General features: G+C 42.2%; 1 protein-coding gene across 5 annotated transcripts in view; it reads right to left on the bottom strand.

Annotated features, from left to right (window-relative positions):
* Positions 1-2,249: 2,249 nt before the first annotated feature.
* Positions 2,250-25,126, bottom strand: part of LOC122794558 (intermediate filament family orphan 2-like) — a 338,280-nt gene continuing 315,403 nt past the window's right edge. For all 5 annotated transcript variants that reach the window (XM_044063048.1, XM_044063051.1, XM_044063047.1 and 2 more), the window contains one exon: positions 2,250-8,824. In XM_044063048.1, coding sequence (XP_043918983.1) covers positions 8,713-8,824 — 112 coding nt within the window. In that variant the 3' untranslated portion in view covers positions 2,250-8,712. The remainder of the gene's footprint in view (positions 8,825-25,126) is intronic.

The raw sequence follows: 25,126 nt of genomic DNA, 5'->3' as shown, positions 1-25,126 counted from the left end.
CTGAGAAGTGCACACAAAGTGTTTTGGTACTGATTTTTAAGAATAAGGGTGATGTACAGAGTTGTAGTAACTATAGTGGGATAAAACTGATAAGTAGTGGAAGCTAGGTGAAGATTAGTGAGCAGCAGTATGGTTTCATGCCGGGAAAGAGCAGTACAGATACAATGTTTACTCTGAGGGTGTTAATGGAGAAGTTTAGAGAAGGTCAACAGGAGTTGCACTGTGTCTTTCTGGACTTAGAGAAAGCATATGACAGGATGCCTAGAGAGGAGTTGTGGTATTGTAAGAAGGAGATAGGAAATTCACCCAGGGATCACTTCTGTGGCTCTGCTCGACAGGGGCACAGGAAAATAATCTTCTTGGGTGGCAAAAGCCAGGGTACAGTTTTGGCTAGGCTTATGTAGGCCCTAGGGCCAATAGCCTAGCACCTATCTATAAAGTCGGGAGTGGCAGAGAAGTATGTAAGAGTGATGCAGGATATGTATGAGGGTAGTGTGACAGTGGTGAGGTCTGCAGCAGGAGTGACAGATGCATTTAAGATGGAAGTGGGATTATATCAAGGATCAGCTCTGAGACCTTTCTTATTTGCAATGGTAATGGACAGGTTGACAGATGAGATCAGGCAGGTGTCCCCATGGACTATGATGTTTGCCGATGACATTATGATCTGTAGTGAGAGCAGGGAACAGGTTGAGGAGACCCTGGAGAGGTGATGATATGCTCTAGAAAGGAGAGGAATGAAGGTCAGCAGGACTAAGACAGAATATATGTGTGAATGAGAAGGATGATAGAGGAATGGTGAGGATGAAGGGAGTAGAGCTGGCGAAGGTGGATGAATTTAAGTACCTGGAATCAACAGTTTAGAGTAATGGTGAGTGTGGAAAAGAGGTGAAAAAGAGAGTACAGGCAGGGTGGAGTGGGTGGTGAAGAGGGTCAGGAGTGATTTGTGGCAGACAGGTACCAGTAAGAGTGAAAGGGAAGGCCTACAAGAGGGTAGCGAGACCAGCTATGTTATACGGGTTGGAGACGGTGGCATTGACAAAAAGGCAGAAGTCTGAGCTGGAGGTGGTAGAGTTAAAGATGTTAAGATTTGCACTGGGTGTGCAGAGGGTGGACATGATTAAGAATCTGTATATTAGAGGGTCAGCTCAGGTTGCACGGTTTGGAGACAAAGCCAGAGAGGAGAGATTGCATTTTTTTGGACATGTGCTGAGGAGGGATGCAGGGTATATTGGGAAAAGGATGCGAAGGATGGAGCTGCCAGGTAAGAAAAGAGGAAGGCCTAAGATAAGATTTATAGAGGACATACAGGTGGTTGCTGTGACACAGCAAAATGCAGAGGACAGGAAAAAATGGAAACAGATGATCTGAACAGCCAAAAAAAGAAGATTGGAGACATTCTGTGGGGAAGAAAATGCGCTCTGAGGAAAAGTACTGTGCTTAAAACAGTTATCCTTTAATAGGAAAATGTTCCTTATGGGATGCCTTGGACAACAGGTTCATAGCTGTGGTCTGTGACTGATGGCTATATGACTAACAGGCATAACATCTGCAAGGAAAAGCAACAAATGAAATTTCTCAGACATACAAGTTCATGTAAATAAACAACTAGTGTTCAGATTGTTCATTCATACATCACTTGCCTAAGATATGCAATTAGGTGTTATGCAAAGCAGAAGTCTATCCAGTTGCAAGGTTAAAAAATGATCCTAGATGGGGCACCACATACTGCAGGGCATACGTATGCAACACAACCAAAATGCCTTCTTGGAAATCTGGAGGACTGCCAATAAATATTTTGATGTCTTTGGGATGTAGCAGGAAACTGTAGCACATGGCAACACAAAAACCCAGGCAGACTTTGCAGACAAGAAGCCTCATTCAGAAACTTGATTGAAGATCAAAGTACAGGATGCAGCAATGCTAACTGCTGCACCACTGTGAGGTTCCACTGATGAAATCACAGGCTCACTTCCTATCGGACATCACGTGACTATAACCTATGGATACACATAATTCAGTCATACCATGGTCAGTTTACAGCACACCAGAATGACAGCAGTAGTAGTGTCCTTCAGATGCAAGACAAACATCTGCTATCCAGCAGAATTACTGCAACTTCTTTATATGCCGAAGTCTTTTAAATTAATAAAACTTACTGACAGTCTTACTTTGAAAAGTAGTGTTCACTGGTTAAAAGCAGTTTCTCACCTCAGATTAAAACAGTTACAACAAAAGACGTCACACCATAACCAGAAGTTTGGCATTTATTGTAGTAATTTTCCCCCCATTTCACAACCAGAAGGTACCCATAACCTATTTCACAGATTAGCAAGCATCATACATGACCATCTCACAGAGGAGTCCCATTTACAGCACACAATTCTTCACATTCAGCATTTATAAATAACAGCCATGGGGAAGACCAACACCAGTGTGACACTGGGCAGCAGCAGTAGATGCCATGGTATTGCACAACTCTGGACAGCACTGGAATCGTAAGCTTGTTGCACAAAAGGAAAAAACCTTGGTTAACAAAAGAGGCTGGAAAGTGTCCTGCTGGTTTTAAAAGAAGACAGAGATTTCAAAGACCAGCAACCTCATAGAGGAAGTAAGGTTTGACACGTGATATAAAATGGTGGACCTCATGGGGGCTCAGTCAAGTCAGAAGGATTATGGGACAAACTTTCTAGCCTCTTTAAAGGCTACAATAGCATTGCAACCAGGAGGCCCAGAGGTGGTACCTCTTGTTGCAGCTCTGTAACAAGGAATTCACAGAAATAATTCCATCAATTTAATGTCGGTTTCTGGTCAGCAGAGAATGCATTCACTGATCTTTGGAGAACCACAGTCCAGGAAAGAGTCCAGCAAGTTCTTGAGAGAGTGCTCCTCTGACATTTATGAACACATATTCAGTGGCTGGTACACAAGAATCTCACAACAGAGGCACTGACGACACATATCTCAAAAAAAAAAAATAAAATAAGGCTAAATATGTTGCATGTAAGCTCATAGTAGGACATGCGGCACTCCAGAAAAGATGTAGGGAAGAACCTTTGGTAAAACCGGTGACAAAATTGGCATCAGTGTAGTTTCTGTTTGGCAAGTTTTTGGTGCAGTATTGGTCTACCCACTGGTTTAGCAGCTCTGACTGTTGCACAAATGAACAGCTGCTGCAAATTAAATTTATTTATTTTAAACAAAGTTCATATACAGGGTATAAACAGCATTATATTTACAACAGTGCAGTAAATTTACAGTTTTTCTAACAGAAGTGACAATGATCATAAAATATACATTAAGAGACAACGGATTAATGAATAGATTAAACAAGACAAATGATACATAATAATGAAAACTCCAAAGAGGCACAATTTCTTGATTACCAAGAAACCATGCACTGGCTTGGTATTTCATGTCCATAGATTCGCTCTTTCATATTAGCTTTTTTTTGTTCTTCATTGAGCAGTCTTGACACATAGAGACACACTATGAAAGACAGCACATAAAATACAATGGAATTTAAATTACATAAAATAAGGTGCCCCTTTACCAAGATAATAGGCCAAGTCTGAATTCAGGGTACTAGAAATGCAACGCATGGTTTGGTTACATAAAATAAGGTGCCCCTTTACCAAGATAATAGGCCAAGTCTGAATTCAAGGTACTAGAAATGCAACGTATGGTTTAGTATCGCTGCAAACTGTTTTATAAGTAAAGGCAGGGAAGGTGTTTGCACATAGATAAATGCATCAAAAAGACCATTAGTGCATATTAGAACCAGTTTTTGTACTTGAAGCAATTTATCTTGGGAGAAGAATTGCAATGTCAGTCAAATTACCCATATCTTCCAGGTTTTACCGATGGTTTCAACACACACAGTACGTCCAATGCTACAGGTAGGTTCTGTACAGGATAAAAATACCATTATTCTGGCCAATGGCAAGTCAGCCAGCTATATTCCAAGTTCCAACTCCCAGCAGAAAAGTGCTACATCATCAGTATGCATGCTAAGTCAAAGTCTCTGCTAGAAAGCAGTGTCCAGCTTGAAGACTAGTTACTAAGGGATGCAAAGGGTAAATAGTGAACCCTTTTCAATGCTGGAAAATGGAACCGATGTGCTTTTAATCATGAATTACAACCTGACTTGTAACTATGGTACCACAAAAATAGCAGAAACTCCGTGATTGCATCACTGACTGACTGCATGTGACCTACCATATTTATACCACCACTGTACATACATCCTCTACATGGCATACTGTACATGGAATTGTACGACCATACCAGAAACATAGTGTGAATGGGCCCATTGTAACACTGGGGACTGCAGAAGTTCTACTGACAAGCAGCAAGACAACAGATGATGGCTATACAGACACTGTTAAAAACACAGCAACCACCGCAATCAGTTTAGCGATGAATATACAGCTTCTGCTGACATTTTTTGAATGATGGATTTATGGGGTCTCCTCCCTCCCAAGTTTTGGGACCAATAACAGGTTATTGTCTCCAGCACAAACCTATAAAAGAATAGGTTGTGCTTACATTAAAAATTGCTGGTATTAATCTTTCGGTGGTTTACTACTGTACAATAACCAACTCATTTACACTGGGACAGTACAGAGCTGAAATGCACAACAGCAAATTACAGGGTCTCACCAGGAAATATACAATGCCTAATATAGCCAGAAGAGGTTAATGCACAGGTAAAGCTTAAATTAGCTGATCAAGGTGTACTGGAAGGGGCTAACTTGCTGGAGTGACTATACCACAGATGTAACTAAAAACTTGGCAATTGGGCTGCACTGTTTTAATACCTGCTCAAGCTCTTCCCAGGGCACAGCACACAGGACCATGTAGGGAGTACAATACACTATGCATTCTTGCTATACAGTGGGGTGCAGCAAGATGGTCTCATCAATGAAAGGGATCTATGTTTTTGCTGCGGTACTGACTTAGGATATTACTGCAGATAACAGGAGTGAGGGGTATGCAGAAACAGTCAAAGATACACCAAGGCTTTGCATGGAGATGGCCAGCAAGCATACAGAGTCTCCTTGAATGCAAAATTACAGACAATAGCTATTCCATCAATAATTATGACAGTAGAGAGCAAATTGTTTCTGCAAAAATCTTGCCACAGGTAGTTCTTGATGGAATATGGAACAAAAAAGGACACCAGGCAGCTGCTGTAACTCTAATGAAGAGTAAATTCTGCAGTGAACAGAGACAACTAACTGCATATGAAACAGCATGATTTAGATGGGGGTTATACAATGCAGACTCCTAGCCTACAATAAAAAGGAAGAGAACACAGATTGTAGTGCAAAACAATATTTGGGAGGGAACCACATTTAACACTTCATGCAATGAATCTGGCAGCTATAGGAAAAAGCATACCAGGTACTGAATGATGCTGGTGGAGGTCTGTCTCAGTGATTTTTATGAATTTACAAAGTATGATGTTCTTTGCGGGAGTGAAGTACAGTACAGGAATTCATACTACAGTACTAACAGGAATGCCTGGCAAATGTGCTTTTCTGGTAAGAATCATTATTGGTATTATGAATTGCATTCAAGCCACGCAGCCTAGCAACCTACGTATTGAGGCAGTTACACTGGTTGCAACAGCTTTCTTTCAGATTAGTAACACAATTCTATTTCTGAACACTTTCTAACTATTCACAGATAAGCCATGTCACTATGACAAGTCAGAGCAAGCAAATGAAATGAGGTATACACAATTTTACAAGGGCAAGAAATCCGAGGCCTAATTTCTTATTAAGGTGCTCACCCAATGTGAAAAAAGAAGGGTGAGCATTTAACCCTCAAGTCACGCCTTCAGTGGGGAAATGGCTTGGCTGCTCATACACCAAGATGCAGCACGAGTTCACAGTTCTACAATCACACCATTACATTAGTGTGAGCTAAGAATGCCAGGCTTACTCCTCTGCTACTAAGCTGTTGGAAAGCCCTGCAATTCGAGAGTGCCCAACTATTTAAAAAAAATACTGCTTTTAGAAGTATAGCTAGTTGAGTATCTCCCCCTTCTCTTTCAACTTAACAGGGATTTCAAGAATCTATGAAAGAAGTGTTGTTGCTTTTTTAACAAGTCATTAAAAGATTAAACAGTTAAATTAGCTGGCTGCAGTCTGCACGAGGTTAAAGAATGATAATGACTCATAACACTCCATCTTCACTTTAACCAAAACTGCTAACCTCTATCTTCATACATGACAAAACTCTGACAGGCTGCATCTTGTACTTTTGCGGTGTACTTTCTCCTTTTGTCTACCTGAAATGAAGTCGACTGGCACTAGGGAATGGTACACAGCTCCACAGGGGGTACAGCTCTTCAAGAAACAATTCATTCAAAAGCTCTGTACACCAGACACAGGCACAATACCCATAGTGAAAAAATAGCCAACTAGTCAAAATAAGTTGACTACACTTTATTGAGCAGCAATGGAAGACTTAAGTCAAGTGGTTTTGGTGCTACAACACACCTTTATCATAACTGGGTTTGCACCAGCATTTGAAGAGCCTTGTGAAGCCTGGGAGATACATGAATCACCATGTCATAAATTTAATTTCTTACCATGGACTTGAGCTAAACAATTAAAGGGAATAAGCGGTGCTTTTAAAACTTCTGAACGTATCTTCCCATCAGCTCAACATCAATGGATGAACCACAAGGGATGAAATTATTGTAAGACCTCTGTAGGACTGATGTAGGCCAAGTACGGCAAATGCAGATGTCACCGTGGCTTGACAGAGGCACTGGAAGTGATACATTTCCAATTAGGATCGTTAACTATTGATGTATTTATGAAAATGCTTAACTTTAGAGAACTCCTTAGGAGGCCTACGTTATCAGGAATTATGTTTGTAGCCAAAATGGTATGGAAAAATGCAACAAATACATGTGCCCTGTAACTTGACAGAAGAAACATGCCAACATTAACAGCTTAAAAAAGGCCACAAAGGTATGATAAATTAAAATTAAATGTGCTACTAAAATTTTATATACAAAAAATGGCTTGTAAAGAACAAATTTACAAAGGAATGCAGTAGAAGTAAACCTCTAAACTGCTGTAATCACTCTGACTAGCACTAATTCAAATCTTCTGGGTCTTGGAAGACAAACCAGTAAGTTGCCTGAAGTCAGAAGTTCAAGTGATACAAATGCAAAAAGCGTAACACCTACCTATAGGGTTACTGACTACATCATTATTTAAATAACAAATAAACACAAAGGTTGCCACTATATATTGCAGTGTGCACATTAACTGGAATTCTGTATTTTAATTTTGTGTTTACTCATTATTTTAAAAATGCTCAAAATGTACCTTTAAAAAACAGAAGTATGAAAACAATAAAGCAGAGACTTTTAGGAAACAACAGAGTGTTTAACTTGTTCCACCACCTGAATTTTTTTAAGTACTTACATAATCATATGACTGCTTCCCAATAGTTTCCTCTTTCCCAGCCTTTGAAAACAGACTGTTCATTCATATGGGTACAGTACAATGATATATTTTTTAAAGAACCACAACCGCCTTCCTATACCCCTTAAGAACAAATGGAAGCCCACTCCACCTAAGAAAATTTCAGTTTAAAGAGTACAATTTCTCCACATATTTTGCAGTTAATCCAATCCATTAACCATTCCTTCCACGCAATGGTTAATGAATTACTCACACCATACAGAAGGGTGAGCAGTTTTGCATAGCAGTTTATAGCACAGTGATATTACAGTATTCTGCCTGTACCCTATGCATTTAATCCCCCTTTTGGCTTGCAGCACTACATCTCTATCTTCCCTCAATGATTTCTCTTAAGTATTGAATATGAAAACAAAAACAGAGAGAAGTCCACTTACAGCTCAGCTACAGCAAATGTTCTTCAAAGTTAGAAAAAAAAGGTACATCAGCCGAGCATCCAAATGAAAACTGGGTTACCTGCTTAGTGAGCTAACTAGCAACCCATACCATCAACCAGAGCAAAATATTTCAGTTGGTAAAAAGCGCCAGGATTCTAGTTCATGATTCTGGTAACCACCACCAAGTACACCTTTAACCATTACTGACAATCTATTGTCCGCTGGCCAGTCACTGCAAAGCGCAGGCCTGCTAACATTTCTCCACCAAACTGTGCTGTCTGTGTTACATACCGCCAACACTGAGAACTTTTTAACTTTCTGCATTGTGCAGTAAAAGTGATGCCAGGAGTCTAAAGAGATTGATCCAATTCTGATGTTGTCCACATTAATACGGGTGCCTACAGGTGTTCTCTACTCAGCTACCAGAAAGAATGAGTCCAGATCCTCTCAAAGTACCACTTGTGCCCTATGTCACAAAACATAATTATTCACAAAACATAGGACAAAAGGCCCAAGAGACCAGCTCCATTGTTGTTGGTACAGGTCCAGAACCAGTACCATGCATTACTGTTACCTGTAAACCTTGAAAAAAAAATTAAAGCTCCAGGTAGCTGACACCAAAAGCCAATAACATATAGACATTTCCTGCAGATGTCTGCAAAGCAGTCATTTCTGTATACGAGTATAGAACCAAAGCACCAGTCCACAGTGGGTGAGATTTCAAATAAAATCTCAGGGACCTGAACAAAAGGTAGGTCCCACAGGTACACTGAAGGCATCAAAGTTCTCATATGTTAATATCACTTCCCCCATGTCCATTTTTATCATCAGCTGACTGAGGTTTCTGCTTCCATCTCGCCATTGTTGTCAAACTCATCCTGGATCTCATCTGTGTTCCCTGAGTCACTGCTGGCTACTGAACTGGCGGATGGCGATTCCCTGTAGAAAAAAAAGAAACCGAAATAAACTAACAGCACATTGAAATTCTGATCATGATGAACATGTCAGAAAAACAGTTGTACAAATGATTAAGCTCTCAGATGGAAGAGGTAATGACAAGTCAGTTAACGTAGACAATTATCTACTGAATGAAGAACTATGCTATAATAAATGTCTGGCACTCTACCAATTCTTTAAGTACTGTTACATTAAATATATTACTAGTACACACTAAGTTTATCTAACTGCTTGTAGAAATTCTCGTGCGTACCCCCCCCCCCCACACACACACACACGTGTCCATGCAGGTGTGTAAATAAGCTGTGCACTGCGCTAAACATGCATATTAATATGCATTTTCCATCATTTGATACAATACATATGTAAATCAAAAAGCAGAACGAACAAATGTTGAAGATGCTCACCAAAACTGTAGATGGTTGTTTTTATTTGCGCCTTTTGACTTACTTATCAACTCGAGGTTTAGCCCAACTTGCCTAGTTAAAGCCAAGTAAGAGGTTTTCAATACAGGTACCGCTGTTACAAGAGCTACACGAGTAGCAGAAGGTGACAGTAACACAAATGCATAAATGGAATACACAGTATAATTTGTTAAACCCTGAAAGTATGAATAAATGCTGGAATTGGGCACTGAGCATGACCATGACCTAGTATCTCATGGACTTACTGGCAGCACCTTAGCAGGCCCGCAATAAGTGACATCTTATAATTTTTGTTCTCTAGGTAGGATTCATGACCTTTTATAGAGTAGGGTACTTGCTATGAAAATGGCACTCCAAAGCTCTTTGTAATTCACACAGACTACATACTAAGATAAGACCCTATATGTGATTTACATCATTGCAATCACAGTACTCCATGAACATAGGGCATTTGCCAAAGACCTACCACCCTCAGCATAAAAAATAATTCAAAAAGAGTATGACAACAGCATACTGGCTGGCCCCCTACTAGATGCTGGTGTACTGCATGTAATCACCATACACAGCATGCTGGTGTACTGCATGCAATCACCGTACAGAACATGGTGGTGTTCTGCAAGTAATCACTGTATAGAGCATGCTGGTGTACTGCATGTAATCACTGTACACAGCATGCTGGTGTACTGCATGTAATCACTGTACACAGCATGCTGGTGTACTGCATGTAATCACTGTACACAGCATGCTGGTGTACTGCATGTAACCACCGTACACAGCATGCTGGTGTACTGCATGCAATCATCGTACATAGCATGTAATCATTCAGAGCATGCTGGTGTACTGCACATAATCACTATACATGGCACGCTGGTGTACTGCACGTAATCACCATACATGGCATGCTGGTGTACTGCATGTAATCACCATACATGGCATGCTGTATTGCACAAAATCACCATACAGAGCATGCTGGTGTACTGCACATAATCACCATTCAGAGCATGTTGGTGTATTGCACGTAATCACCATACAGAGCATGCTGGTGTAATGCACGTAATCATCATACAGAGCATGCTGCTGTAATGCATGTAATCACCGTACAGCATGCTGGTGTAATGCATGTAATCACTGTACAGCATGCTGGTGTACTACATGTAATCACCGTACAGAGCATGCTGGTGTACTGCATGTAATCACCGTACAGAGCATGCTGGTGTACTACACGTAATCACCGTACAGAGCATGCTGGTGCACTGCATGTAATCACCATACAGAGCATGCTGTCGTACTGCACGTAATCACCATACACAGCATACTGGTGTACTGCACGTAATCACCATACGAAGCAAGCTGGTGTACTGCACGTAATCACCATACACAGCATGCTGGTGTACTGCACGTAATCACCATACACAGCATGCTGGTGTACTGCACGTAATCACCATACGAAGCAAGCTGGTGTACTGTACGTAATCACCATACAGAGCATGCTGGTGTACTGCACGTAATCACTGTACAGAGCATGCTGGTGTAATGCACGTAATCACAGTACAGAGCATGCTGGTGTAATGCACGTAATCACTGTACAGAGCATGCTGGTGTGCTACATGTAATCACCGTACAGAGCATGTTGGCATACTGCATGTAATCACCGTACAGAGCATGCTGGTGTACTGCATGTGTACTGTATGTAATCACCATACACAGCATACTGGTGTACTGCACGTAATCACCATACACAGCATGCTTGTGTACTGCACATAATCACCACACACAGCATGCTTGTGTACTGCACATAATCACCATACACAGCATGCTGGTGTACTGCACGTAATCACCATACACAGCATGCTGGTGTACTGCACGTAATCACCATACACAGCATGCTGGTGTACTGCACGTAATCACCATACACAGCATGCTGGTGTACTGTACGTAATCACCATACACAGCATGCTGGTGTACTGCACGTAATCACCATATGAAGCATGCTGGTGTACTGTACGTAATCACCATACAGAGCATGCTGGTACGTAATCACCATACAGAGCATGCTGGTGTAATGCACGTAATCATCGTACAGAGCATGCTGGTGTGCTGCATGTAATCACCGTACACAGCATGCTGGTGTATTGTACGTAATCACCATACACATCATGCAGGTGTACTGCACATAATCAGCATACACATCATGCTGGTGTACTGCACTTAATCACCGTACAGAGCATGCTGGTGTACTGCATGTAATCACCATACAGAGCATGCTGGTGTACTGCACATAATCACCGTACAGAGCATGTTGGTGTACTGGAAGTAATCACTGTACAGAGCATGCTGATGTACTGCATGCAATCACCATACACAGCATGCTGGTGTACTGTACGTAATCACCATACACAGCATGCTGGTGTACTGCACGTAATCACCATATGAAGCATGCTGGTGTACTGTACGGAATCACCATACAGAGCATACTGGTGTAATGCATGTAATCATCGTACAGAGCATGCTGGTGTGCTGCATGTAATCACCGTACACAGCATGCTGGTGTATTGTACGTAATCACCATACACATCATGCGGGTGTACTGCACGTAATCAGCATATACATCATGCTGGTGTACTGCACTTAATCACCGTACAGAGCATGCTGGTGTACTGCATGTAATCACCGTACAGAGCATGCTGGTGTACTGCAATCACCATACAGAGCGCGTGCTGGTGTACTGCATGTAATCACTGTATGGAGCGTGCTAGTGTACTGCATGTAATCACTGTATGGAGCATGCTGGTGTACTGCATGTAATCACCATACACAGCATGCTGGTGTACTGCATGTAAGCACCATGCACAGCATGCTGGTGTACTGCATGTAAAAAAATACACAGCATGCTGGTGTACTGCATGTAATCACCGTACAGAGGATGCTGGTGTACTGCATGTAATCACCATATAGAGGATGCTGGTGTACTGCATGTAATCACCATGCAGAGCATACTGGTGTACTGCATGTAATCACCGTACAGGGCATGGGGGTGTACTGCATGTAATCACTGTACAGAGCACCCTGATGTACTGTATGCAATCACCATACAGAGCATGCTGGTGTACTGCATGTAATCACCAAACACAGCATGCTGGTGTACTGCATGTAATCACCATACAGAGCATGTTGGTTTACTGCATGTAATCACCATCCACGGCATACTGCATGTAATCACCATCCAGAGCATGCTGGTGTAATGCATGTGATCACTGTACATAGCATGCTGGTGTAATGCATGTGATCACCATAAAGAGCTCAGCAGGGAAGCACTACTGTTTACAAAGTTCCATTCGTGCAGGTATAGCTGGTGAACTTGCGACTACAACCATAGATGCTGTAGCTCCCACACACAGTGATACAGACAAGCTCCTACCAGTTGGCGCCCTCAATGTGCTAGCTCCCCTCATTCCTATATTAAGGTAATGACCTTCAACATGAATGAAAACATTTTATGAATCTCTATGGGGCTTGGCAAGTGAAGCACAGCAGGGACCAGCTACTAAATATGCAGTGTCATGTACATCATACCTTACTCAAAGCTATTCCTGGAGGCATAGCGTTTAGCTGTCAAGCAACAGAGGAATTCCACTCTATTACACAATGGTGCGCTATGCACACCAATAAATAGTTTATTATGCCTTTCTTTTAAAACATAGGTGTAGGAAAGTACAGTTGTGTACACTTACCATAAATGTAGATGTTCGAGTGAATTCACTGTTGCAGTCATTACATTTGGGTTATCCTGCTGGCAGGTTGCCCTCAGTTGGCCTGAATTCCAAAGTCTTGGGTCCTGCGTCGGTTGCGGTTGCCTCTTCCCTGACATCAGGTCGTCAGGGGTATAAAAGATGCAGCCGATGCCATTTTATTCAGTTTTTCTTGCCCCAGATGTCAGGTGCCCCCAAAAGGGTAGGCTAAAATTATGTAAATAAAACATACATGCACCAAAATAAGCTTTACCTTCATCTATGAGCAAATACACCACCTAGGTTGTATAAATTAAATTAGAGAAGTAAAGATAAGTTCCAGCAAGAATAAGGGGGGTGGCAGTTGGGTAACCTGGACTGCAACAGTGAATACACTCGAGCATCTACATTTATGGTAAGTGTACACAACTGTACTATGTTCTTCATGTTTCACTGTTGCAGTCATTACATTTGGGTTGAGTACCAAAGCTATGGTTGGGCGGCTGGTGCTAAACAGCATTAGGAGCGGCTATGAGGCCCTGCACAACTGTAGTGGCAAAGCCTGCCCTGGATTTAGAGTAAAGAGGCAGATTGTAATGTTTTGTAAAGGTATGCACTGAGCTCCAAGTAGCAGCCTCTAAGAAGTCTTTGGTTGGTACTCCTCTGAGAAAGGCTGCAGAAGTGGCTGCAGCTCTGGTTGAATGTGGCCTAATGCCCTTAGGCACTGGTTTGCCATGCTGTGAGTAGCAGAAACGAATGTAGTGACCTATCCACTTTGAAATAGTCTGCTTGGAGATAGCCTTTCCTTGTGATGCTGTGGCATATGCCACTAGTAATTCTTCTGTCTTTCTGAAAACTTTAGTTTTGTCCAAGTAGAATCTAAGTTGTCTGTGTACGTCCAAAGAATGCAGAATTTTCTCCCCCTTGTTCTGTGGATTTGGATAAAAAGTTGGCAAATGAATTATTTGATTAAGGGCTACACTGGATACCACCTTAAGCATAAATGTAGGGTTTGTTCTCAGAGACCCTGTTTGGATAAAAAAATGATAAAGGGTTCCACAGCCATGAGAGCCTGTAGCTCTGAAACTCATCTTGCAGAAGTTATTGCTAGGAGCAGAGCTGTTTTCCAAGATAAGAACTTTATATCCACAGTAGCAGCTGGCTCAAAAGGAGGTAAGGTGAGTTTTTCCAAGACATAATTGAGGTCCCATGCAGGTATTGGTGTTCTCCTTGGAGGCCTTAAGTTTTTGGCTCCTCTGAGGTACTGCCGTAATAAAGGATGAGAAAAAAGTGGTGGCTCTGTATTGTAATGAGCTGAAATGGCAGAGGCATGGATTTTAATTGATGAAAGAGACAGGCCTTTGTCCAGCACCTCAGTTAAGTATTGCAAAATCTGAGGAATATTTGGGACAGCTGTATCTGTTCCTTGAGCTTGGTTCCAAGCACAAAATCTCTTCCATTTCCCAACATAGGATTTTCTAGTACTAGGCCTTCTGGCTTCTAAAATGACATCCATCACAGCTTTACTGAGAGGTGTGGTTTGTATGGCTACATTATCTGCCATGCTGCCAAGTTTAGGGTCCTGAGTTGGCTGTGCAGAATCTGACTGTTTTGCTGGGACAGTAGATGACGTATTTGAGGTAAGGTCCAGGCTGGGCATTGGGACAAGTTCCTTAAGATCGGATACCAGTACTGGCGTGGCCAGTCTCGGGCAATCAGAATAATTTTTGGTTTCTCCTACCTGACCTTTACGAGTACCTTGGGGAGGAGAGGCAGTGGAGGAAAGGCATATACTGATAGGTTTGTCCAGCTGAAAGATAAGGCGTCCACTTTCCAAACTTGCCTGTGATAAGTCCTTGTGCAGAATCTTTTTAGCTGACTGTTTTGAGGGGGAGGCAAATAGATCTGTCCAGGCGTCCGCATTTCTTTGTTATGCTGAAGACTTGTGGATCCAGGTGCCACTCGTGGGGATCCATGAGGTTTCTGCTTAGTCTGCCAGAGTATTTTTCTTTCCTGGCAGGAATTGCACCTGCAGATGAACTTGGTAAGTCAAAGCTGTGTCCCATAAAGCCATGGCTTGTCTGCACAGGGGATAAGAATGAGTGCCCCCCTGCTTGTTTATGTACCACATGACCGTGGTGTTGTCTATCTATCAGTAGTTGTCCCGGATGAAGTAGGTCCTTGAAGGCTGACAGGGCATTTTGAACAGCTAGCATCTCTTTTTGATTGATATGTAGATGCTTTTGGTTTGTGGACCAGGTGCCTGAATTCCTCTTCCTGCCATGTGTTCCCCCCAGGCATAATCTGAAGCATCTGTCATTAGGCTCTGCCTGGCTGGGGGTAGTGAGAATGGCTGTCCCTTGTTTTGTTGACAAGCCTTTGTCCACCATTGAAACTCCTGTTGCAGGCAGGGAATTAGAGTAATCATAGTTTCCAGGCTGTGGCAATGTTGTGTCCAGACACTTTTTAGGTACCATTGAATTTTCCTCATATGCAGTCTTGCATATGGAATTAGCAAGATGCAGGATGCCATGAAGCCCAAAGCCTGTAGAATTTTTCTTGCAGATAACTGGGCCTTTGTTGCCATTTCCTTGAAATAGTTAGTCAGCTGCCTTCGTTTGTCTGGAGTGAGATAAGCCATCTGGGCAGTTGTATTTAAGCTTGCACCCAGGAACATTATCTCTTGAGAGGGTACTAGTTTTGATTTCTTTTTGTTGACTGTGTACCTTAGGCATGTTAAAAGTCTTATCACAAATGTCAGATGCTGTAGTAGAATATCCTTGTTCTCTAATTGTATGAGGCAGTCGTCCAAGTAAGGATATATTTGTATTCCTCTTTGTCTGCAGTAAGCAATTACTGGTGCCAGGCACTTTCTGAAGACCCAGGGTGCAGTAGATAAGCCAAAGGACAATGCAGAGAACTGGTAATGCTTTGAGCCAGCCTTGAATCTGAGGTATCTTCTGCATGATTGTCTGACTGGAACATGCAGGTATGCCTTCTTTTAGGTCTAAAGTGACGAGCCAAGCCTTGCTGCCCAGCATGGGCAGAAGCTGCTGTAAGGTCAACATGTTGAATTTTGGTATATCCAGGAAAGTGTTTAGAATAGAAAGGTCCAGTATTGGTCTCCATGCTTTGTCCTTTCTGGGTACCAAGAACAGTCTTAAGTAAAATCCTTGTCCCTGCTCTTGCTGTGGCACTTGTTGAATTGCCCTCATGTCCATGAGAGCTGTGACTTGTTTTTGAGCCTCTGCCCATTGATATTTTGGCAGGTCTGGCCAACCGTTTGGCTTTGTCAGGGTATGGAAATGAAACTTGTGGCCTTGTGACACTGTCTAGAACCCATTTGTCCTGGGTTATAATGTGCCAGTTTTGAGAAAAAAGTGCTAGTTTTCCCCCTAAGGGTGCTGCCAGAAGATAAGTGCAGGCAGGGGGAAGTCATTGGGACTGTTTCCTATATGATTGTGTTTTGTCTTCTCCACCTTTGGAGGTAGAAGCACTCCACTGCTTAGACCTGTAGGATCCTTGTGGCTGTGATCTGCCTCTAGGGCTTCTGGATCTGCCCCTTTGAGGTCAGTCTGAGACTGGAAAGGACTAATTCTTTGTAGGCCAATGTCTGCTAAATCTAGGTGGCTGTACCTGTAAGAAATCCTTGACCGTTTGCATAGATTTAGCTTTGTTCTCCATTTTCTTTAACACCTCTTCTGCCTTAACACCAAACAAGGTATCATGTTGTAAAGGAGCATCTAATAATTTTGTATTAACATGGTCAGGCAGATTTTGTTCCTTTATCAAACATGCCTCCTAATGACAGAACCCGTAACAGCGGCCCTGCAGGAGGCCTCCAGAGAATCAAACCCACATTGCAAAGTATGCTTTCCAACTTGTTCAGCTGCATGCAATAAATCCTGCATTTCTTTGTTTTATGCACATTCAGAATTAGGTATCATTTTCTGTTTAAGCAGTGTCATGATATACTGCTAATATTTGAGCATATGAAACTGGTAATTTAAGGCCCTTATAGCCAAAGTAGCAGATGTGTAAATCTTTTTTCCCCATCTATCCAGTGCCCTAGAATCCCCGTCAGAGGGGGTAGGGTTTTTTGCAGTAGAAGCCTTGACCCCTTTTGGACCCTGGGAAACAGTTTCTGGGTCTGCAGTAGGGTTTTTGAAAAGGAATTTATGAGAGTCAGGGACCCTGTAGTATCTGTCCAGCTTAACAGGAGCTGGAGGTAAAGAGTCAGGGGTCAGACCAGACTCCGAGAACACATCATCTATAATGTCCAACACAGGTGGAATAGCTAGGGGCCTGTGTTGAGGTAGTAAGAGGAAGTCTCTGAGCCTTTTCTTAGATTCTGAAAAATGTTGGCTCTCCCAGTGGAAGTGCTCCCTTCATGGTATGCAAGGTTTCCCCAAAAGAGTAGTCCTCAGGAGGAGAAGATGAAGGAATTGATTCTTCAGCATCAGAATCCTCATAGGTGGGAACAGAATATTCCTGATCAGAAGAAATGGAAACCTGATCTGAAGATTCATAGTCTGTCTCTTGCCTTGGCCTCTCAGGAGGGGGGATGGGAACCCCTGATCAAGATAATTAAGTCTTCGGCCATTTTGAGCATTTGTTTTTTGGGCATGGAGGCCTGTCCTTGTGGCTGGTGAACTTGTTTCTTTGCCTTTAAAGGTGTTTTAGTCTTTGAAGTCAGTTTGATATATAATTGTTTAGGTATGAATACACCTTCAGAAGCCAATGCCTGCTCAGCAGCTCCGGACCCATCTGAGGGAATAATCACCGAGGCTTCAATAACTTGAGTTTCCAGCAGCCTAGCAGACTCCACGTGGGAGTCGGTAGGGGCCTGCGACTCTAAAGTAGCAGGCGTCAGGGGCTGCGAAAGCAACTCATTGAGAACCGGCGACTTGCTTAGGAGAAGCTTCATCGTTGGTTTTGGACCTCGGTTGCCTGTCTTTTTCTTTGCGTTTTTTGTGAACTCTGGTAGTCGGATGGCTGTCAGACATTGTATAATTAAATCTTCGCCCAAAAGAGCTTAATGCAAAATTGTACCGCCACCTAATAGTGCGTTGGATAAATCTAGCACAAAACCAACAACTAGCAATGTCGTGGTCAGGGTCTAGGCAAGGAATACAGTAGGAATGAAAGTCCTTATGAGGTATTTGCTTCCCACAAGAAATACAATTATTAACTTTTTCTGACATCGGTCTGGAGCAAGAAAAAAGTTTCCCCAACGGGGCACTAAGCTTTTAAAGAAGACTTCGGATCTGAAACTCGAACACGAAAATCAGGAGTCGGACGACCGGCACTTGCGAACTGCTTTTGCTTCGGGCACCGCACGGCAAGAAAGACTGAATAAAATAGCATCGGCTGCATCTTTTATACCCCTGATGACCTAACGTCAGGGAAGAGGCGACAGCAACCGACGCAGGACCCAAGACTTTGGAATTCAGGCCGACTGAGGGCAACCTGCCAGCAGGATAAATCAAATGTAATGACTGCAACAGTGAAACATGAAGAACATCTGTGATTAAACATCTGTGATTAACATGAGGCATAACAGTCACAGTGCATAGGAATGCAATTAAGTAATTGTTAGCTGTGTTGATGAATGCTACAGCTTATTCCCAACACTTCAACAAACTGCCAGCTAAAATAAATCAAGTCTAAACTCTTGTAAACCCAAATCCTTTACTCCTTCCTTTATTCATTTCTAAGCACCAATTACACAATAATTCTATTTAAATTTGTCATACCACAACTTATAGACCTGTATCCTCTTGGAAATATAACTATAATACTCCCATCAAATAATTCTAACACTAGCACTCACCATCACAGCCCATCTAACCTCACTCTACCTCAACATTACAATTCCCAACATACGTCACCCCACCTCAACCTCACTTCTAACATTCACTAACTACCCCTTACTCATTTTACCCTTACTCTTTAACCACACCACTTATGACCTACATCCCTACAAACTCCTCCATTATCAAACCAAATCTAGCATATCCATACAGTGTGACAGCCTTTTCCAAATACCTACAAACCATAATAACACTGCCTCGCATCTGCTATGCAGTGATGATATCAACCCCAACCCATCTGCTATGCAGTGATGACATCAACCCCAACCCAGGTTTAATATGTCCAGCAAATCACCAAAATCAGCTTAGAACCAGTACTAGCCTACATAAGGAAACATCACATATTCTAATAATAAATTATAACATAAGAAGAATCCTTAACAAAACCATCGAGCTCCATGCAACAATAGCATTACACTTACCTGACATTATCTTCCTCACAGAAGCATGGCTTAAACCCCACATTAAAAATGAAGAAATACTTCCCCCTGGTTATATTATACTACGAAAGACTGTACAGCTCAAAGAGGAGGTGGAGTCACTCTCCTATATCAGAACAACATCAATGTTGAACTATTTAACATAGAAATTCCTGCATTTAATAATGCAGAGATCCTATTTGCTAAGGGAACGCTAAATACACAAAAACAGCTAAATATCCTAGGATTGTATAGCCCTCCAGGAGATAACATCAAAACTCTAGAATCTCTTCTCCACTGGACATCGGAAACCCTCCCCCATGAAACCATTATACTAGGAGACTTCAACATTGATTGGACCTCACTTAAATCACCCCACCCCTCAAATCATATTAATCTTTACGGCGCCTCACAGTTTATATAACCCCCTACTAGGTTAGCAAAACTTAAAAAAAAAAAAAAAAAACGAATCAATACTAGACTGGCTTCTCACCAATCGCCCATCTTCCACCCATAATTTCAGTACACTACCTGACACTCTAAGCGATCACCTCCCAACCTTCTTCAGAGACTAAACTAAACTCACCAGAACTAGCTCTCAAACACATCAGATGCACTAAAAATGTCAGGGCTGATGACCTTTATACAGCACTTACACTCTAACTGTTCCCCTCTTTTAACACTTCCTTTAGATGAAGCAGTTGAGTATTTCAACACTATCCTCTTAGGCCATCTCAACTAACTTGCCCACCAAGGTAGATCCGTACTAAACCATCTATGTCCCATGGCTTACCAACAGCACTAGGCAACTTATGAAACAAAGGGAAAAAGCATAGGACACCTGGCACAAAAACAAAACTACTCCTAACAGGCAAATATTCTTAGAACTGAGAAACACTAAATCAGACTAGACAAACAAAAATATTACAGTGAAATTCAAACTAAGCACAATACCAACTCACAAACGTTCTGGGCCGCTATAAACAGTATTCTCCAACCAGGTAAATCACCAACTCCTTATCCAAGCATACACAGCCACTCAATTCAATGAGTTCTTCAACTCCATACTAAAGCTGTCAATAGACCCACCCTCCTCAACCCCCACTATACTATATAACCCATCAAATAATGCCAAATCCTTCACCCTTCAACCTGTACCAACTTACACCATCTATAGACATCTAACCAAACTTAAACCCACCACCCTAGCAGTAGACAAACTACCTGCCAAATTCCTACAAACAGCCTCCAAAGCCATTTCCTACCCAATCTCTATAATCATTAACAGATCAATCTAAGAACAAAAGGTGCCACTTCTCTGGAAAATCTCCTACATTATACCAATACACAAAGGGGGCACCTCCACTGACCTACCAAACTACCGGCCTATAGCTATACTTTCCCCACTGGCTAAAATTTTAGAAAAATGTATCCACACCCAGATCCTAACACATCTCCTCTCCAACAATCTTCTTGCTGAAACTCAACATGGATTCTGCCCCAACCATAGCACTACCACTGCACTCATCCATTTTAGTAACCTAGTAAGTATGCAGTGCAACAATGGCCAACTAGTTTTCCTTGACTTATCAAAGGCGTTTGATAGAGTCTCCCCTACAAAACTTCTAACATCACTCTTAGAATTAAAACTAACTACCCCCAGCCTATTATGGTTTCAAGACCATCTCTCCCAATGCCAATAAGTTGTTCAGTGGATAAACTCCCTTCCCCCTACTTCCTGTAAAACTAGGAGTACCCCAAGGATCATTCCCAGGACCCCTACTTTTCACTATATTTACAAATTCTCTTCACAAAGCCACCACTCTAGCAAACCTGGTTCAATACTCTTGACAACTCCACCTTAATCTGCTCTGTTCCCACCCTCCAACTTCACATAAAGACCCAAGAAGGCTTTACATCCATCAAAACCTGGCTAACAAACTCCCAGCTAATATATCTTAAAAAGACCGAACTTATGTTCTTCCATCCTTCTAAAGCAGCAGTACCTACTCCTCCGTTCTCTATTTCTGTGTTAATACCCCCATCTCCCCCGTCACACAAACCAGATTACTAGGAGTCATTACTGACAATAATATGACATTTGACAAACACAACTCATACAATAACCAAAGTCAACAAAAAACTAGGTACTCTTTACAGATGCAAAAACTTCCTAATCACCAACAGTAAAGTTACCCTAGCTTGTATCCATCTTTTCACTACCTTACTGTACACGTCTCTTGTCCTAATTAATCTAAACTAGTAACCTTTCAGCATGGAGGCAGTGTGCTTATAAAAGTGAAAATTTGCCAGGGCACTCAGAGTTGCAGAAAAACTGCTGCTCCACAGTTGATTATATACACAAATCTCACTCTTAAGATTATTGGTACTGTAAGGCGGAAGAAATGCATCATACTCTGACGTCATTTACTAATATTCATCTGGAATGGCTAACTTGACTTTTGTTCTCAGCCTACTTACTAAAAAAACATTTCTGAGAACTCAAAGCATGAATTCTGTATCTGCAAACTCGGCAGCAAACTAGTAGTTAAAATATATTCTGCTCAGTTTTGCCTTTTCATTTTAATGGATTTTTTATCAACGTATTTGCTGCTCTGCAATTCTGAGCAGCAAATATGCATGCCCAAGCCCAAGGGTTGTTCACGTACTTTAAAATGATAGCACTCCTTGCATGCCATAGAATACATGAAATACCTGAATTATATATGTTTTCTTTGATGAATACATTAGCTAAGCATTTAATCTTGTGTGTAGAAGTCAGCAGTATTTAATCACATTCTGTTTAATTGTCTTTGAAGTGTATGCTTGTTCTTTAGGCATCAATCTGAAAATCCTGATGACTTGAGTTCACCTAACCTGTGAGGCCACCAGTTCACTCATCCCAAATCAGTAGTAGAGTGCATACTACCAGCAAAAGTAAAGGAAAATTTGACACATACTGCTTTAAAATAATATACATAAGCATGCACTTGCCTGCCACACAGGGAACTCCATCAGCTGAGGCTACACTAGGGCTCTGAAAGCTCTCAGGAAAACCAGAAGGGTACACTAATCCATTAAAAAGGACTGTTATACAACATAGGTACTTTTTTGACAATTTCACTTGGCTTCCCAGAAGACCTTCCTTGATGGAGACAATGACTGGACCAAACTTCAAGAAGTAAACCACAGGACAGCTCAAGGACAATGTCTCTGAACACTGGGTTCTGATGTACTAAAGGCAGACTAAGTCCTAAAGCTGTGGTTGTTCATAGGTTGGTACTAGGCTATCGGTCCTAGGGCCTATACAAGCCTAGCCATAAAAATTCCCTGGCTATTTCTTCCCACACTATTTACTTCCCTGGTCTCCTGTCTAGCAGGGTGACTGCTTGACATGTATGGGCAGTCTATTCCAGAGTCTGGGGAGTCTCTGGGTCAGGAACCTATGCCTCCAGCATGTTTTGATTATTGTTATGACAAGCTTTAGATCCCTGGAGCATGTGGCTCTGATGGATTGGGATTTCTTTAACTGTAGCATGTCCAGCTCTGGGTTTGAAGTGGCTTTGTATGTTAAGCAGAGATCGCCTCGGAGTAGACTATATGCGACAAGAGTATAGCTGGAGTTTTTTTTAAGGCTGTCAGCATAGGGCATCTGCTTTAGGCCTGTGATTCTTTTAGTGAGGTATTTCTACGACCTTTCCAGTTGTTGCAGATGTCTTGAGAGGTACACACCAAATGGGGCGTTGTATTGTATAATGGGTCTAATGAGGGATGCGTACAGTGGGACAATGACCTTTTTTCTGGATGAAAAGCCCTTAGTGATGAGGTGTGCCACACAGAAGGATTTCCTGACTGTTGTGGCGATGTGGTTATTGAAGGTGAGAACACTGTCCACCTGTGTCCCCAAGTCTCTTATCACACTTTGTGTTTAGTGTACTGCCACCTATGTGGTAATTCACGGGTATATGTTTTTTCCCCAAAGTGGATTACTATACATTTCCTGGCATTGAGCTTGAGCCCATGGCTCTGGCACCAAGCATCTGTTTCCGTAAGGCCCTTTTGTAGAGTATCCACATCATTTGGGGATGCAATAATGGCTGGCAGTTTGCAGTCATCTGCGAACTTTGTTAGCCAGAGTCCGTTAGTGTTGGCCCGTACTTCAGAGAAGTAGATCCCAAACAAGAGTGGTCCCAGGACTGAACCCTGAGGTACTCCACTTGTCACTTGTCTGGAGCTGGATTTGGAGTCAGCTACTTTTACATTGTGGGTTCTGCCAGTAAGCCAGTTGGCAACCCATCAAGTGACGTAGGGATTACTGCCCAGCTTAGTAAGTTTATCTATGATTCCAGAGTGGGGAATGGTGTCAAAGGCCTTGGCAAGGTCCAGATATGCTGTGTGGACTGCCTTACCCTCATCCACAGCTCTGGAGACTGATTCGAAGAAGTCAATCAGGTTCAGGAGAAAAGATCAGCTCTTCACGAATCCAAACTGGGTGGGGTCAAGTGTTTGAAGGTTGCCAGGTGGCCTAATGGTTAAGGTGTTTGCCTTACAAACACAAGGGCAGGGTTTGAGTCTCACAAGGGATAATTGGCTAGGCTTAAAATGGCTCACAAGGGCAGTTAGCCTAGTACAAATCTATGAACTCTATGCCAATATCTTTTATCATAGAACTTATAAACACACGTTCCATGGCCTTGCAGATCAGGCTAGTCAGACTGATGGGGTGGTAGTTCCCGGGATCCAAGGTGGATCCCCCCTTGTGGAGTGGGATAACTGTAGCTGTGTGCCACTCAGTGGGCACGAAGCATGAGGTGAGGGTATGACTAAACATGACACTTAGGTGAGGTGCCAGTTCATTTTGTAGTTCATGTAGTACACAGCCCGGGATGTCATCTGGTCCCATATATTCTTAGCTTTGGAGAGTGCATTTTTTATTACTGGAATTTGGCAATCTTCCAGTATTGAGATGGGCCATTTAGGGGGTGAGAGAGGGGTGAAGATGGCACTGAATTGATCTGCCAGGATATTGGCAATATCCTTGGGATCAGTATATTTAATGCCATTCTGCTGTAGCTCAGAGCAGATCTGAGCATTGCCATTTAGATTCTTGGCGTAGTTATAAAATGCCTTGTGGTTGCCTTTGGAATCTTTGGCAATTTTCTTTTCGTACCTAGTTTGGAGGATTTTACGAGGGATCTCACCTTCTTACTGAGGCTGGTAAGGGAATTTTTTGCATTGTGGGATTTTCCTCTTTTCTGCAACAGTTTCTTCCTTTTGTTGTAAAGTTTGTTTATAGCAGGGGACCACCAGAGTGGCTTCCTTTTTTGGAGGAGAGCATCTTGGTTCATTTTGGGATGGCACTTTTCATGCACGAGTGGATGTGCTCATACAGTGCCTCAGTGTAGGACTCCGCAGTTGAACTTTTAGTTCCCTTCTGCATGGGTGTCATGAAGTTTGTCACTTCTGACTTGAGTAGCATGACGTTGGCTTTTGAGAAGTTTTTCATGGAGGTTTCCTTACTGGGGGGTGGGATTTGGATGTTAACAGAGTTTAGCTTATGGTCTGACCCGACCAACGAGGGGGTGACCATAAGTGTGGTGCATCAATTTCCTATGTTGGTAATTACCAGGTCTATGATATTGGAGCCCCTGGTGGGATTATGGATTAGTTGATCCAGGGCGTTAGAATTTATGAATTCCAAGAACTGTTGGGCAAAGGTGTTCGCACATGAGTAGGTTTCCCAGTTAATGGCAGGGTAGTTGAAATCACCCAGTATTAGGGTGTTTGGTTGTATCTTAATGTTTTCCAGTATGTTTAGAAAGGTGTAGTGAGAATCATG

Source organism: Protopterus annectens, chromosome 2.part1 (assembly GCF_019279795.1).
Source record: "Protopterus annectens isolate FY-2018-M chromosome 2.part1, PAN1.0, whole genome shotgun sequence".
NCBI lineage: Eukaryota > Metazoa > Chordata > Ceratodontiformes > Protopteridae > Protopterus > Protopterus annectens.
Note: the sequence above shows the minus strand (reverse complement) of the source record. Positions and strands in the feature narration are given on the sequence as shown.